The sequence below is a fragment of the Corvus kubaryi genome, unplaced genomic scaffold (assembly GCF_017639235.1).
Source record: "Corvus kubaryi isolate FWS band 111438036 unplaced genomic scaffold, C.kubaryi_AGA036_p1.0 37357, whole genome shotgun sequence".
NCBI lineage: Eukaryota > Metazoa > Chordata > Aves > Passeriformes > Corvidae > Corvus > Corvus kubaryi.
This window is the reverse complement of record NW_024581117.1, coordinates 3,552,018-3,569,902: the sequence shown is the minus strand read 5'-3', so window position 1 is coordinate 3,569,902 and position 17,885 is coordinate 3,552,018. Positions and strand designations below refer to the sequence as shown.

Here is a 17,885-nt window from a genome sequence, read left to right as displayed (position 1 = left end):
AGGGCCAGAGACCACCGGGAGCCGCCTCAACAACCTGACCCGAGCAGGAGCCCACACCGGGAGCACAGAGACAGGGCTAGGGCTGCCAAAACCCGCCATTCGTGTCTCTTTGCCTCCAGACTTAGTTTTTCCTTCGTTCTGCCAGCTGCCTGCTTTAAGTCCCTCCGGGTTAAATTACACCAGGCTCAGCGTGCTGCCACTATCTCCGGCCCGACAGCACTCGGAGTAAATCCTTGGACAAACACTGGCCAACGTAGCGGCTCCGGCAGTGCAGGACGGGCCCAGAGCAGCCACACATCGCCTCCAGGCGCTGCCGGCCCCGTCCCGGGGGTGATGCGGGGCAGCCCCGGCAGACCCCGCCCCGCCCCGGGCCCGGCGGGAGGCGCGGCCCGGCCCGGCCGCCAATGAGCGCGGCGGGGCGGGCACGGCCGCGGCCGGGATAAGAGGGGCCGCGGAGGCCGAGCGTCGTTGAGTACGGGACAGAGGAGGTCGCAGCGGTCTTTGAGCGTGGTGAGCGTGGGCTGCGAGGCGGGGACGCGTGGAGAAGGCCGGCCTCGGCCGCGTCCTTGTCCATCCGTGGGGCGGGTCCTGCCGGGAAGGGTCCGCCATTCCAGCTGCTTCTTCGGGAGGCTGCCGACTGTGCTCCCCGCGTCCCGGCCCCGCCGCCCGATCTTGTTTACAGTCACGGCCGAGGGCGGGGCGGGCAGCGCGGGGTGCTCGGCTCCCGCCAGTCGCTGACAGAGGACGCGCGGGCGGTCTCGGGTGTGGCACCCCCCCGCGCTCAGGGCGCCCTGCCTGACCGCTGTTCCTCCGTCCTTGGCAGATCTGCCAGCATGAACCCGTTCCTCACCACGCTTTGCCTCTGCTTGGGCGTGGTTCTCGGCGCGCCGAGGCTGGACCCCGAGCTGGACGGGCACTGGCAGCTGTGGAAGTCGTGGCACAAGAAGGACTATCATGAGGTGAGCCCCCGGGGTACGCGCGCTGCTGGGCGAGCGCTGAGCGCACGGAGCTGGGCCCTGCCAGCTGAGTCATGTCTGCTTTGTTACAACGCCGGCTATGGGCAGCTCTTGGGAAGCATAATCCTTCTCTTCCCTGGTTCCTTTCCTGTGTTTGTGCATTGACTCAGCTGCACTGTACTTGCTGTTTTTGTTATGAGGGCGGCAAAAGACCACCTCCTAAACGCTGTTCAGGCTTCCCTTTCGAGTAATGTACATTTGCCCGAGTATTAGGACCCTTAAAAAGCTTGTTGTCGTGCAAGTGAACTTGGTTAGAATGGCTTTCTTGAAATACGCTGTTTTTTTGGCCCCTTAGAGAGAGGAAGGCTGGAGGAGAGTGGTGTGGGAGAAGAATCTGAAAATGATTGAAATCCATAATCTGGATCATGCATTAGGAAAACACAGCTACAAGTTGGGAATGAATCAGTTTGGAGATATGGTATGTATAGAGACATAATATACAGTTCTAAGTAGTGGCATGTAATACATAGTGAGTCTGTATATTGATTTGTTTCTCAGACAACTGAGGAGTTCAGACAGCTGATGAATGGTTATGTACACAAGAAGACAGAAAGAAAATACAGAGGATCCCAGTTTCTTGAGCCCAACTTCTTGGAAGCACCACGATCAGTAGACTGGCGAGAGAAGGGATATGTAACTCCAGTTAAAGACCAGGTACTGTCTCATGGTAGATTTGTAACCGGTTACACGTCCAGTTTCCTGAATGCTGCATCCACTTTCATAGGGGAAAAACACTGTACCTGTTTAATGATGCCTGGTACAAGCTTACTAAACTAAGCACCATTTTGTAACTGGGTTTGTAACTTGTGATTTCAATTTATACTTTAGGGTCAATGTGGCTCTTGCTGGGCTTTCAGCACAACAGGAGCTCTTGAAGGGCAGCACTTCAGAAAAACTGGCATACTTGTTTCACTGAGTGAACAGAATCTGGTGGACTGCTCTCGCCCTGAAGGGAATCAAGGCTGTAATGGTGGTCTCATGGACCAGGCTTTCCAATACGTGCAGGATAATGGGGGCATTGATTCAGAGGAGTCCTACCCATACACTGCAAAGGTGGGTGTAGTAGCTGAGCTTACATTGCAGGTGTCATGTCTTTTGCGTGGAAAAAATTGTGTGTTGGGAAACTCATACCTAGAAAGGCAAATGTATAGAGATCAGTACATCTGTTAGTCCTGTTGCATCTTTTCTAAGAGAGCTAGCATGACTGCTAGCCCCAGCAGGAATCACATACTGCACTGGTCTTTGAGGTCAAAATCTTGACAGACCAGTTAGAAAAACTGGAGCAAGTATACTTTTTCCTCCCCCTCCTTGTTGCCTTTCTATCATGCCTTATCTTGGTTGCCACACCAAACCAAGAACCCAGCCCTTGTCAACAGTGCTACTTAGTGGTAGGAGAGCAATTCACCTTCCCATAATTGACCTATTACAGAGTTGCTACCTATAGAACACCTAATTCTTGTGGCTAGTGTTATTTGGATTTTTAACAACAGGTGCTGTTAATGCCTTGAGTTCTGTTTCTAGATTAAATGTGCATAAATGGAGATAGTGGACAGGCTTTTAAAATCCCTCTAGCGATCTATCAAATGTTAAACAGATAGAAGAGGATGAAAGAGCAGTAGTCAATTGTGGTATCACTTGAGAGCCCATTGTTTGTGGTTTTCACCTCTTAAGAGTTCTGCTCACTATGGAGGATCTTTTGTTGCAGCTTGTTTTGTGTTGTTTAAATGGCCAGTAGCAAAATACCATTTGTTGTGAACAACCTTGATCAGGGTTCCTGTTCACCTGTGTCTCTGTAATCTCAATTTTTCCCAATCTTGGCTTTTCCAGAGATCCCAGTTGATTATAGGAAGTGCCTAACTTGCTGAGTACAAAAAGTAAGCAACTGAGCTATAGTCTGTGTTCCTTTAGTTGGGGAAACAACTTTAGAACTAACTTATAATGCAGATAACAGAAGGATGTGCTTGTGAGAATCTGTTTCAGTTTCACGTGACCTGACTTCCAAGCTAGGCTTCACCTCTCTCCTGAGGTAAATGTTTGTGACATCAGCAGTTCGGGCTTCACTTAAAAAAAAAAAAAAAAAAAAACCCAAAAAAAAAAAAAAACCAAAAAAAACCCCCAGAAAGCAAACAACAAACAAACCACCCCCAAATGTTAAATGTAAGGTCATGTAATACAAATTCCTAACTTCCAAATCATTCTGTACAGCTTTTCAAACTAGGACATACTAAAATTGTGGATTTTAAGTGCTTGCTCAATGAGCAGTTTCTGGATTGCTTTGTAATTAATGAATACTTGGCTCTCTTCCATTGCCCATTAATGCATTCTGGGCTTCTTTCCTTCCTGTAAAGATACTTGCACCAAAGAGGGCAGAGTTCCAGAATGTGATGGCCCTCTGCACCCCAGCAAAGCTGGGGGGGATTTTTTTGGGTCCCACTGTTGTTTACTACTTCTGTATTTTTGAGAAACTAGGAAGCAGTTCTTCTGTATTCCCCTCCTTGCAAAGCACTGCTGAGGCAATTGGATCCTCTTCAGTCTGTTGCTTTCAAAGCAGCGAAGTCACAGAATCTCTGGTGGTTCTGTGCTGACCTGTGTGTTAAATGGAAAACTGTGTAATAACTACAGCTTTCTCTACTTAGGATGATGAAGACTGTCGCTACAAGGCAGAATACAATGCTGCTAATGACACTGGCTTTGTTGACATCCCTCAAGGACACGAAAGAGCTCTCATGAAAGCAGTTGCAGCTGTGGGTCCAGTGTCTGTCGCTATTGATGCAGGCCATTCTTCATTTCAGTTCTATCAGTCAGGTGGGGATTTGTTAATTACTTTCATTCAGACAACTGGGTTTCTTTTAATTACTCAGTATTCATTACCCTACAGTTCGTAGACAAAAAAAAAGCAGGTATGATCCTGTGACATAGGACATAATTCAGAAGTTATTTTAATTCTGTTTTTCCACAGGTATTTCTCTTGCTTATGTGTCTACTTGTCCCTCAGTTTTTGCCATGATCAAATAAACTTATGATTCCTTCCTCTAACTTTCAAAAAGCTGTGCAACATTTAAGTTGAAATACACAAAGCTTCTCATGAGGGAGAAGGGTTTTCTACAGAGGATTTTGTTCATGAGTGAACTTACACTTTTGCAGGTATCTACTATGAACCTGACTGCAGCAGTGAAGACTTGGACCATGGTGTTCTGGTTGTAGGTTATGGCTTTGAGGGGGAAGATGTAGATGGGAAGAAATACTGGATTGTTAAGAACAGGTAAGATCAGTATCATGTGTCCAGGGGAGAATAGAAAGTAGTTTGTCACTTTTAAGGGGAGAGGTAGAGAGACAACAGTAATTAAAAGCTGTGTGTGGGAAATCTGGAGACTGTTTTCAGGTTGTATGGTATGACAAAGGTAAAATCCAACTCATGCTGCTGACGGCCTAATAAAGTGGGCCCAAAGCAGCCATCTTATTCTGCTTGTTCAGTTAATTTAAGGGAGCTCAGTGCTGAAACAGCCTGTGTACCTAGTAGATATTAAAGGAGTGGAGCAGGAGGAAGCCTGCTTGTGGGGGTGTAATGGATTTTTTTGGAAGCAGAGTGGTGCTCACTTTTGTGAAATAGGATAATACTTGAACTTTAAGATGGAGTTACGTCCTAAATTGGAGAGAAAATAAATTAATGCCAAAGGGCACATCACATGAGCTTGTCTCATGTTCTCAGCATTACTGGGGCACCACCCTCAGATTCTGCTTGCAGCCTTTGACTTCCCTTAAATTGCCTGGGAGCAGTGTCTGAGCTTCAGGCACCTGTAGTCAAGGTTTGCACATCAATGTGACTACCTCGTGAGAGAATGGCTGCACTCTTCATTTCTGTGAGCTTGGGATGCTTTCAATTGCCGGAAAACACTTTAGTTTTTGGCTGCAGCTATCTTGGATTTTCTCTGCGAATGTGGAAGGGCAGCAGTTTTCAGTTTTAAACACTTACAGGGGAGGGCAGTAAATAAGTAACTTCTGAATATGTAAACAAGCCCTTTGCTTTTGTTTTCAGCTGGGGTGAGAAGTGGGGTGACAAAGGATATATCTACATGGCCAAGGACAGAAAGAATCACTGTGGAATAGCAACAGCTGCTAGTTATCCACTTGTATAATTTGAAGACTGAACATTTCAGTACAAGAGGGGATTTAAACTGAATGACCAAACCCATGTTCACATGCGGTAGCCTTGTGTCTTTCAAAACTCAACTTGATTTTTGAAACTCTTGAAGTATATTTTACATGTTGGTGACATGCCACTTGTTTAAATTAATGTAAATGTTGGTATGTAAACAGCTTGTAATATTGCTGGCTTTTAACTGCTTAATCCAATAAATTCTTTGTATTTTTCCTTTTCTTCTTTTTTAATTGCAGTGTGTCCAAAGGTTTACTTTTTAAATAAATACTTAAGTTCCACTATGTACAGATGATTTGGCTTTTTGTTTTTTTTTTCTACTTGGGACTTTTGTCAAATAGGGGTCCTAAATTGTGCTCTTAGGTGGAGTCTGTATGTGTGCCTCCATTGGTCACTAAAATGCAGCCCTATCTGGGAATGGCTAATAGTTGTTATAAAAAGGAGTGTAGAATTTATGATACAGATTAGTTAAAATGGGAAGTGGAAAAATATCTCTGGTTCCTTGTGTCTCATAACAAATACCTTCGGTCTTGTCATCTTCTGCATGCAGCATCTGATCTTCACTTAGCTTTCAGTTCTGTTAGTGTTTTCTTAGTGGCATGTCAAAGTGCCACGCTTGTGTAGTTTGAGCAGTTGTGTCCTTTTGAGCATTTTCAGAGGAACAGCTAAAGCACGCCTGGACAGTTCAGAGGGCTTGTTTCTGGAGATATGTGGGGCATTAGATACTGTTTTCCCTCTGTACCAGCTTCAGCTGGAGAAAGAAGGGGGGTGAGGGAGAAATTTTGTCCCTTTGGAAGGTGACATTGGGCTGCTGTGTTACATGTGGTACTTACTGGCTGACTTAACTGAGATGATTTACACTGTGGCCGGTATGTCCTTATCTCTGCAGGTATCACTGCTGCTGAAACATGAGCATTAGCTATTACATACTACTGTTCAGGTGTGTTTTGGGTACCAGTAGTTCCTGCAGAGGATGGTGAATTGGTAAACACCAAAAGCAGCAGGGGGCGAAGGCTTGGCTTTTTGGTATTGACATCACCTCTTGCTCTTGGGCTGTAGGTGAAGGAGGTGTAGTTCTGAAGCATAACTAGCACCAGTTAGCCATGTTCACAAAGGAACACTTAGACCACAATTCATGGAAGATTAACTTCCTTATTGTTGATAATGCAAATCTTTAGGTTGCATTTAATAAACTCTTTTAAAGAGAAAAACAAGGTTCAGTTGTCATTATTATGGATACTTGTGAGTTGTTTGTGTGCTGCTTTTAGATAAATTCTTTCAACCTGAATTTCCTGACAAGTTTGGTTTGTTGTTTTTTTAAAGGAAGAGCCTCACTCAGCCCAGTGGCTATTTAACAAGCCACAGAGCAGAAATACTGGTTAGAATTTAGCTACTAAGTTGACTTGCTAAGCCAGTTATGGAGGGTATCCACACTGTTTGGGGAAGCTGTGGAGGAAATGATTATGGAGCTTACCAGGTGGTCCTCTAAAGGCTGATACTCAGAAGGAAATGGCAATGGTCTGTACATTCAGAATGAGAATCCAGGAGCAAAATGCTGGCCGAAAAGTAACTATGTAAGCTCCTTATGCAGAAGATGATTTTCGTTCTTTCTACCAGACTGAGACCTGTCTCTCTGAACACTTTTTAATCCTGGAAGCTGATGTTACTGTGAGCATGGTAGTGCTTGGTGCTTTGGGTTTTCTTTATTGGCTAAACCAGGGGTGAGACCAGTACAAAGGCTGCTGGGACTTGGAACTGCTAAAAAAATGGGCAACAGGGAAAGGTGTTTTGTTGCAAAATCCAGGGTTAAAAAAAATTGCTGAGAAAACAAGATTTTTTTTGTGAACAGATGGGAAGTGAAAAGAAAATAACCTTCCAAAGTATCTGCACGTGAATGGGCATGTAGCTCACAAAAGAGGCATCAGCCTTTGACTTTTTTAGAAAAAATATGAGATAATGTGGCTATTTGTGTGGATTAAAACTTGCTGACTTTTCTGGCTGAACATCCTCCCCAGAATGGAATAATAAAGAAAGGGACAGGGTAAGTCAGGTCACGTAGATAACTCAATATTTACACAATCTTAATTCAGCTTCACCCAGAATTGCATTATGTGACACTATAAAGACTAAAATTTTTGCGTAAGTTGCAGTTGTTTGTGTCAGTTTTTTCTTAGAAATCTAAATAACGCATTTCAAGAACAATATTAAATCTGGTTTTGTGATTCCACTGCAGTGGCCCTATCTTCTGTAAATCCATTTTATTTACTTCAGAAATACTATAGTAAAGTAGCAAATGATTCCATAGTGGTAACTGTCCTGTTGGGGAAAGTTGTCTCTGGTCAGAGTTCCTCCTTTATGAAGATACGTGTTATGTGTGGCCACAGAAAGCTCCAGAGTTGTTCCCAGAAAACTGTGGTAATTAAAGCTCTTGATTACTGTCCCAGTATTTTCTCTCCAAAGCTTTCTTTGGTTTTATATTCCTCCTGATAGCTGAAATTGCATTTATTAAAAGATGTGTTACTTTAAAAGATACTAGTGCACATGTATTATCAGTAAAAAATCCTATCAATACTGCCTAGTTCAGGCCCTGTCTTAAGTTACAGCTACTGTTGTTAATGGCGTCTTACATGTATCTAAATACATGAGCTGGGCACTATATTACATCCGTGCTAGATGGCAGTTCTGTACAGTGATAAACCTTTGCAGTCCTTGTTTGCGAGCATCTTAATTGTGAAAATGCACTTTTTAATTGAAATTTGGGAAGAAAAAACTCTTTTGCATTTGGTTTTGATGTGCTCATGCTTCTTAGACTGTTCTTGTCCTAAAGGTCTCTTAGCAGTTTCTCTGCTCCACTTGTTCAATCTATTTGTCACTCATTGAACCTGAGTTTTTAAAGACATGTGCTCTTGAGGCAAGAAAGGTCATTAAATTAAATTATTTCACTCAGATGTGAAGTTCTTAAAGTCTGGTGAGAAATTAATTTAACTGTCATGTAGGAAACTATTTTACGTTAAGAGCACTCAATTTCTCATCCTATCTGTGACTGCTGAGTGGAAAGGAATTTTGGTGGGGTTTTTTTAATGTGATTGGTTTTTGTCTTTGCTAATGTTAAATCAATTTCCAGACATTAAAAGTGAAACAAATAATTTTATTACTCTGCTATACAAGCCATGCACTAAAGTAATTTTCAAAATGCTTTGAAGAAAACTATGGTAACAAAATATTTGTCATCTCATGCTGTGGAAACCTTACAGGAAAGGCAAACGTGATGAATTTTATCAGTGGAGGTTTTCTATAATGAATGATGAACTGTTAACCTGCATAACAGCATCAGAAAATGTAGTTCTGAGACAGTCAGAGACATAGGAGAATGGGAATATCAACTTCAAAAAAATCCAAAAATTAGCTTCTGAATATCAGTTATGCAGCATTTGCTCCTTAGTTAATCTCCTTGATGAAATAACAAATCCTGTCATATATCTCTTAAGCTTAATGCCAGCTAATCAGTTTTTACGTTAGAGATTGACTGCAGTTTCTGGCTATTAACCAAGGAATTGAGCATACCCTGAAGGCTGTCATAATGTAACGTGATGTTTCTGCTTTCTAGCTCTCTTTGGACTTTACCAAGATGTATGACAGATTGAGCCCCTATTTTTATTTGCTGTCTGTCCAATACTCTTCAGTCTTTTTGCTGGGAAGTCAGAGCAGGTAAATGCTGACTTAACTAATACACTATTTTGAAGAAATAATTGTTTAAATTAGTAATGGGAATGTTATTATTTCCTAATCACGGTTTCATCAAATCATGAGTGAAATTTTGGGTAAGTGCAGGGGCACCTAAAGCATTTGGAAGAAAGGCTATAGTCATAAACAAAATTTCATTCACAATTCACAAAACTGAACTTAGGTGATATGCAATAAGGCTCTTCTGAAAACAGACAGGGAGCCCAATCGGGAGCTTCGTTGGGGGGAGCAGGAGGGTTGGCTGCAGGGTGAAGACCTGATCCATGGATTGATTAGTTTAGATAGATTAGGAGTCTCAGAAGAATTTCAGAAGACGCCACCTTCGTTTGTGTTCACAAGTGAACTTGACTGCTTTTTTTTTTCTCAAGCTCAGTTGCACAAAGATTTATTGTTCCGTGGTCTTAAAATACGATTTCTGCAACAGTTTTTGTTTCCATCCTGCCTGTTTCCTGCTGAAGAGCTACCGCCAACCTCTGTACGCAGAGGAGCAAAGAAGCCATTGGAGATGGGCATTTGTAAAGTACTTACTGGATTCTTTTTTACAATGCTGCTGCCTTGTTTTGTTCACTGACAGTTCTCACCACCTCTAGGAGGTCCAAAACCTTCTGAGTGAAACCTGTTAGACTTTCCCAATAAAGTAATGCTGGGAAACACGTTGTAGAAGTAACTCTGTGTGTTGTCAGGTGTGGTGCTACAGCGCTGATGCCTGGTACCTTCTGCAGTCCTGGTTTGGGAAGAAGTGGTCAAAGATGGAGCAGAGTCAGAGAGTGAGCTATTCCCCTCCCCACCACCTCCAGAAGGCTGTTCAGTTAAGAGTGGCTTTGTGAGGTCCTCTCGGGAAGGATTGTTGGTGGTCTGAGATCTCAGCAAGGAAGAGATGATCTTCCAACCCTGTAAGTGTTGTTCATATGCTTAGTGACACTTTGGACATTCACCTGGAATTAACTTTGTGTTTTGATGTTCTTTGTCTGTGCTATGGTGTGTTTTTCCAGGGTGAGAATGGTTTAGGTGTGCTTCCCTGGGGTGCCACTGAGGGGCCTCTGAAGTTATTACAGCTATTGCTTCCTGCCTCTACTAGGAAAAAATTGCAGTCTCAGGAACTGCCATGGAAATATTCTAATGAGTAAGTTTTGGGGGTTTTTTTTGTTGGTTTTTTTTTTTTTTAATTACTAGTGAAAGCTTCCTGCACAGCATGCATGCCATGACATAGAACTGTTTAAAACAAATGCTGGGCTACTAGACATTGAAACTGGCTTAGGATGTCTGAGAAGTTGATGCTGAAATAAGAACTCCTTGAGGCTGTAGCATGTTTTGGAACACACTTGCTTTTGCTTAAAATCCGAAGGTCAAATGAGGTGGCTTCAGAGCTGCCAAGTAAGGTGGTTTTTCCCACAAAGGAAGTGTACTTCTAAGCATGTCTCTGTAATGTATCTGTTCATGATGCTGGTAACAAGGCACAAAAACGCCTCTAGATAAGGCTACCCACAAAACTCTTGTAACAGTTCATTGCTGTATCTGTAGGTGCCCATTTTTGCTAGATATAGCAGAAAAAAAAACCCAACCCCAAACCAAAAAACCACACAGCACAATCTTTTACCATAATTGTACAGCAATTCCAGAATTGTGAATGCAAGTTCTTCTCAATAGCTGTCTTAACATTCCTTCTGCTCAGCCATGTTTAGAAGTACTGCTTTCCTCATTCAAGCATGAAGCATAAACTGACAGCAGGGTTTGTTTGGAACAGGAAATATATACTGGAAACATCAGCTGTGTTTTAAAATTGCATTGGCTTCTAGGGATTTATAATAATACTCTCATAGTTAAAAGAAACATCTCTGTCTGTTTATATAGAAATTCCAATGCCTTGTGCAAAGTTTAGGAATAAATCCTGCTGCATTTTGCTATTTGTTGCTTGCTAGTCACAGGAAGAATCGGAGCAGACCTGTGTTTTCTGATTCAGTGCTGTTACGAGCATTTCTGTCACATTTCTCTCACAATATAATAGAGCATTTCAGGAGCAAACCTTGGGTACACAGGATGCCCATCAGGAATACTTTTGAAGTGGTATTTCTGTTGCGGTATTCCAGACATTTCAACGAACTTTACAGCCCGTTTTTGTTAGTAATTCTGCAAACCAAGAGCAAAAGAAACTCCCTCCACACTGAGTTTTTAATCTAAACTGACAGAGAGCTGAGAAGTGGGAGTCAGCCAAAAGCAGTGAGGCCGCCTGCCAGAGGTCATACAACTGATTAGCAGCTGTGGGTGTGCATTTGAGAGAAGGCTAGCCTCCCCCTTTCGCTTTGTTTTCTCCCAGCATATCTTCAAAAGAGCTAAAAGTAGACATCCCCATTTGTGTTCTTTTACTGAGTTTAAATTTCAGATCTATGTTTGTCTGCATGGCCCTTTCCACTTATCCTCCCTGCTTATGTTTGAGGAGTCTCCTCTTTTGTCTTTCTGTGCTGGAATAAAAAATCATGCTGTGTTGTTAAAAGAGGGAGAAAATTGTCAGCGCAGGAACAAAACAGGAAACCTGGCGATCAAAAGGGCAAAAGACAGATGGTTTGTCACCCGGTACAATGTCTCAGAGCTGTGCTCTCCTCACAGCACACGATGACAAGGCCGGTGCTGTGGCAGCTGGGCGTGGAGAGAAGCTGACCTCTTTTTTTTTCCGGGCGTGTGCTGACGGTGCATTGGAGCGTCTGCTGCCTTGATGAGACATCGTGAACGGTCATGCCTGGGCTGGGATTAGGCTGGCCATGCACATTCAGCCTGAGCACAGCTGACCCAGTAATTGAGCGGGCGCATTATCTCCCTCAGAGGTGTCCTTTCAAAAGTGATAAAATATTCACTGGGTGGTCTGCTCAGCAGCTGACAACAATTCTTAGGCCAAACTCTGTTTATCAACGTGGGAGTACATTGCTGTCTTGGCCAACACCCTCTGCAAGCTGCCTCACCAAACTGCCTTCAGTAAGTGCAGTGGTCAGAACTACAAAAGCTGCTACCAGAAAACAGGTTGCTGGGCTCCTGGATGAACAGAATCCTGCAAAACCATTATGCAAATCATTGCATGGGATGAAAGCAACCTCCTCAGGGCAGATCTCAGTGGAAATTCCTGTCTCTGTGGAGTATTAAAATCAGTTCACTTCAATTAGATCGCATGCTTGGTTTGAGGTTTTTGTTTTTGCTTTCTGAAACCACATCTGTATTTGCAGAAAGCTAGGAACAAAAACCAGAGGTATTTTTGATAGCAGTACATGGGGTTTATGAACATTGTCTGTGATGATATGAAGCCTGAATGGTAGGGATTGTCTCATCAAAACTTCAGGTGTTCAGTACCTCTGGGTAACTGTGTGCGGATTGTCTGTCTCAGTGTTCATTTACTCTCTGCTACTCCCACTATTGGGCCCTGGATATCTCTGGAAAATAACTACTTTTACCTTTGCAGTCTCATAGACATTAATGACTTTATTGTCCTTCCTCTTATTAAACCCCCTCTTCTCTTCCATGGGCACCAACCACCCTTTTCTCACAATGAGTCTGTGTGGTATAATCCATGTAAGCTAAGAGCTCTTTCTTGTTCTCTGTCTCCAATTAGCTGGCATTTTATAAATGAAAAAGCTTTTGCCTGACTTTTCCAGAAATATCAGTTGGCTCTATTAAAAAAACAGCAAAACTCCCCGTGTGTATGTTTTGTTGAAAACAGAATAAAGCATCAACTTTGGATACAAATTCTCAGAGACACATTTGATCCTACATTTCAAAGAGCAGCTGCATTTCAGCTGCTTTCTCAGGGATGGGTGAGGTCCTGCTGCAGAGTGTCCAGGATTTGCTCCTCAGAGTGCTGGGCTGGCAGGGCAGCAGCACAGGCAGCCTGGGTGCCATGGGACTGGTGGGAAGCCTGCCAGCCCTAACCTGTTTTCTGATCCCCCATCTTGTGATTGCAGTCACAAGGCCACCTCTCTGTGGCTGGCTGCTCGGACTAACTCAGTTTCCAGTCAAAATAATTTGTGAACAGCTGCTCATTTACTAGAGCCTGGTGGGGTTGCTGTGTTTTCTTGAGTTATTGGACACCACTAGGTTTAGGTAGTTTGCCTTTATTTTACTTCTGAAATAGGTGCAAAAGTTCCCAATAATTGGAAAGAAGAATTATGTTTGGCAACAAGTTTGGCAACCAGTGCTTTAACAACAGTCGTGTATTTTATATACTTGGTACAGTTCAAATAGTACAGTTTCTGCATCTTTCTCCGAAGGCAACCGGAAGTCAAGTGGGCGCTGATTTATTCATACATAATTTTATGCCAAGAAGCTATTGAATACTGATACAAAGGCATATATGTGAACTAATACTTAGATGCATGTCTGTTCCTTCCTGTACTTGTTGTTTCCATTTATTTTGAATTTTGTATTGGGCTGATGAGTATCTGAGGAATATCAGGCATTGCTGGCTTCTGTGTCTGGAGGCAGACTCACAACACCTTCATCATGAACAGTGCCTGCTTCTCTCAGCAGCCTTGATGGCAGCTTGTGTTGTGTCCCCTTTCACACCACTCCAACCACTAAATAGTCTCTGATTCTTTAAAAAAAAAGAAAATATATGTCTTACTTTCTCAGCAGTCTGAGTGCCCTCAAATACCCTGGCAGCTGGCCATGGATGGCAGTTGTGGCCCAGTGTTGCAAGGGCTTCATAGGTGGTGTCCCCTCACCCTGTGGTTAGTGTCAGAGAGCTCTGCAGAAATGGTCTGGACTAATACCACACTGCAGAGGGAAACTTTAAAACTCACCCTGAGCCTTTAAGAAGGATTTTGTGGAGTGGTCTGGTTGCAGGGCTGTGCTACACATAGCAGAAAACATACAAGTACTTAGGTAGGTGAGGTAGGTCGAAGCAGGACTCCAGCAAAGCATATCCACTGTTCACACTGAATGAAGTTGCTCCTTTCTTAATCGGCATTTGAGGTTTGTATGGGTTGTTTATACAGAGCAGATGTGGATCTCTGTGTAAGTACCACAAACTAGGAGCATTGTCATTTAAGCATCAACAGCCACCCAAGCAGCAGTTGTTAGTCAGAGCAGTGTCCCAGCACTAGCCCCTCCACTAAACGGGTGCTTTGAGTGCAAACTGAGGAAAAAAACCAAAATGTGGGAAAAATAGCAGCTGAGATTAAGTCCAGGCTCTGCTGTGAAACCTTACCTAAATGAAGGCAAGCTGGGTGCTGTAAGGCTGACAGTAAGTAGGGCACTGAATGACTGACACTTTGCAGTAGGCAGGTGTATATATCCTGCCAGCAGGAACACAGATCTTAGCCATTTGACTGGGTACACCCACTGCAAAACAAACTTTCGGCATGTCCCTAAGTGGTGGTTTTTAGAGGCCCTGTGGTTACACTGAGCAGTGCTGCATATCTGTTCTTGCTACCTCCTTGCTTTATCATCTCTCCTGGCCGCTTGGGAACAGGACCAATTTACCAGTAATCCTTCTGATATAAAATTGTTAGCTTACTTAGACTGGCCTCAAACTACACTTGGTCATAGGTTTCCAATTTAAAAAATGCAATGGAGTTTCTCAATAAATTTGTGACATCAACATCTATTTGTGTTCCTATATAGACACTCTGAGAGAGAGAAAGAATTACTATATATGTATATAATATGTGCATAAATATATATATATGTGTATGTACACCGTGCGCATTGTTTTCACAGAAAAACTGATTTATTAATTTTCATAATCAGAGTGCACAACTGCATCATGCAGTAAAAAGTTTTTGTTATTATCTAAACTGTCTTGTTTTCTGCTTCCTTTTCAGTCTCCAGGATTTAAGTGTTGTTTGTGTTCTGCTGTTGATAGTAGAGCTTTGGGAAGCACATGATGAGGAACGGAATAAACAAGTACACTCTGTACTTGCTGATTCTGGGCAGTTGTCACAGCTTTAAAAAGTGCCAGATAAACACCTGCAGAAGGAGTACTTTGTTACCTGAAACAGCACTGAAATCACATCCTCACCCCTGGGTTAGCAATAACTAAGGGTAAATGCTCATCCTGAATAATTTTCTGTCTGCTTTTGTTCAGTGTGCCTCTTCTTTATGAATAATAGAACACAGTTGTAAGTTAAAAAATAACTGTTGGATTTTCTTGGCAGGAGTATTTTTAACTCCTCTCTATGTCCTGATGTAATTCACAGAGTGTTCTTAATACAGTCTTGTACCATCACAGCTGGGGGTGTGAATCGGGGTGCAAATGAGAAGAGGATACAGGAGCTGCTTACATTGTCAAGGAGGTTGCCTAAAAAAATGTGCATATAATGAGACAGGAGGGTTAAAAAGGTGTCTAATACTCAAAGTGACCTAAAGCCCAGTTTCCACATTCTTATCGCTTAATGTAATCACACATTTCTTTTAATTGCTAATCTTTGCTCTCACTGGTCAATGACTGCAAGTTTCACAGCAGATTTCTGATCTCCTTAGGCAATGTCAAGTCTGAGGTCTAGCACCAGAGCACCTACAGGATGGATGGTTGTACAAGCCTAGAAGCATCAAAATCACAGAATCGTTATGGTTGGAAGGGACATCTGGTGATCATCCAGTCCAACCCCCCTTCCAAAGCACAGTCAGACAAAGCAAATAACACAGTTGATGCCTTAGGTTTTAACTTTCGTATTTTTCAAATCCTGTACTGCTTAGTGTGTAACTCTGAAGTTTCTTGTGGCCTGTTAGCTGCTGTTCTCTCATGCCAGGTAGACATAACAAAGCCTCTCCAGGCCTGCTCTCCAAGGACACTCAGACTGTCCTAGGCCTGAAATAAGTAAACCAAAAGCCTCTAAAGGGCGGGGCAAGCTTGGGGAAATTATATCTTTAACTGAAGCTTTAATTGGAGAATTAACCCTGATATGCAAATGAACCAAACCTATAAAAGTGTGAAGAACTCGTGACCTGTCGTCCATCTTGGGGTCCATTTTGGCAGTAGCCTCTGGCTCCCCAGGGGGTACCTTTGAAGGCCCTTCAAATAAATACCTACCTTATTCCCTTACTCCTGTCTCTGTTCTTAGGTGGCCTCTCAAGGCATCACAGGAACCTGTCCAAATGGGTTTTGAATGTCTCCACAGAGAAAGACTCCAGGACAGCCTGTTCCAGTGCTCTGCCATCATCGGTGTAAAGAAATTCTTCCTCATGCGGAGGTGGAACTTCCTGTGCTTTAGTTTATGGCCAATGCTCCTCATCCTGTTACTGGGTAGCACTGAAAGGAGTCTGGCACCATCCTTTTGGCACCTGCCTTTGAGATACTTATATGCGTTAATGAGATCCCCTCTCAGTTTTCTCTTCCCCAGACTAAACAGGCCCAGTTCCTGTAGCGTTTCCTCATAAGAGATGCCCCAGACCCCAAATCATCTTTGTGACCCTCTGCTGGACCCTCTCCAGGAGCTCCTTGTCTCTCTTTTGCTGAGGAGCCCAGAACTGGACACAACACTCGAGATGTGGCCTGGAGGGCCAAAATAGAGGCACAGCAGGGTCAAATAGAGGCACAACTCCCTCAACTTTCTGGCCACACTCTTCCCAATGCACCCCAGGATGACATTGGCTCTCCTGGCCACAAGGGCACTGCCAGCTCATGGACAGCTTGTGATCCACCAAGAGTCCCAGGTCCTTCTCCACAGAGCTGCTCTGTAGGAGCAACTCCCGGCCTGTGCTGGCACTTGGGGCTGTTCCTCCCCAGGTGCAGGACCCGACACCTGCCCGCGTTGAACTCGTTAAGTTTCTCTCTGCCCAACTCTCCAGCCTATCAGGGTTCCATGGAATGGCAGCAGAACCTTCAGGTGGATCAGCCACTCCCCCAGTTTAGTGCCACCAGCACACTTGCTGAGGGTGCATCCTATCCCTTCCTCCAGGTCATTGATAAACAAGCTGAACAACACTGGTCCCAGTACTGATCCCTGGAGAACTGGCTGCATGCCTCCAGCCGGATTCTGCTCTGCTGATCACGACCCTCTGAGCTCTGCCATTCAGCCAGTTCCTGATCCACCTCGCTGTCCATTCCTCTAACCCCCATTTCCTGAGCTTACCTGCAAGTTAATGTTGTTATGGCAGACAGTGTCAAAAGCCTTGCTGAAGTCAAGGCAGACAGACAACATCCACTGCTCTCCCCTCACTGATCCATCCTGCCATGCCACCACAGAAGTGTATCGGATTGGTCAAGCATGAGTTCCCCCTGGTGAATCCATGCTGACTACTCCCAGTGACCCTATTGTCTTCTACATGCCCGGGCAGAATGGGCTGTTCCTTTTCAGGTGTGGAGGTGAGGCTGACTGCACATATTTTCCTGGCTCCTCCTTGTCCTTGAAGATGGCAGTAACACCAGCTTTCCCTCAGCCATTGGGCACCTCTCCTGTTCTCCATGATTTTGCACAGATAATGGAGGTTGGCTTAGCAACATCTGCCAGCAACATCTCCCCTGGCACCCATGGGTGCATCCCATCAGAGCCCACGGATTTATGGGTGTTAAGTCTGTCTAGCTGATCTCTAACCCAACCCTCTATGACCAGGGGAAGTCTGCATTTCTCCAGCCTTCCTCTCTTGCCTCCAAGGTCTGGGACTTCTCAGGGCTGGCCTCACCAGTAAAGACTGAGACAAAAGAAAGCATTCAGTAATTCTGCCTTCTCTGTGTCTTCCATCACCAAGACACCCATCTGATTCAGCACTGGCGCCACATTTTCCCTAATCTTCCTTTTGCTCCTGATGTACTTGTAGAAGCCCTTTCAGTTGCCTTTGGTATCCCTTGCCAGATTAAATTCCAAGTGGGCCTTGGTCTTCCTCATCTCATTCCTGCATACTCTGATGATGTTCCTATAGTCCTCCCACAGGATCTGGCACTTTTTCCACATCCCAGAAATTTCTTTCTAGAAAATCCCTGCTCATCCATGAAGATCTCCTGTCCCCTTTGCCTGATTTCCTGCTCATAGTGCTACACTGGCCTTGAG

The 17,885-nt window shown here is 44.0% G+C and overlaps 1 protein-coding gene across 1 annotated transcript; it reads left to right on the top strand.

Annotated features, from left to right (window-relative positions):
* Window positions 1–401: 401 nt before the first annotated feature.
* Window positions 402–5,405, top strand: CTSL (cathepsin L). The gene is made up of 8 exons (XM_042033621.1): window positions 402–510; window positions 824–959; window positions 1,312–1,434; window positions 1,515–1,670; window positions 1,845–2,069; window positions 3,653–3,821; window positions 4,161–4,278; window positions 5,053–5,405. The coding sequence occupies exons 2-8, from the start codon at window positions 834–836 to the stop codon at window positions 5,150–5,152; spliced, it is 1,017 nt and encodes a 338-aa protein (XP_041889555.1). The 5' UTR covers window positions 402–510; window positions 824–833; the 3' UTR covers window positions 5,153–5,405.
* The last annotated feature ends 12,480 nt before the right edge of the window (window positions 5,406–17,885 follow it).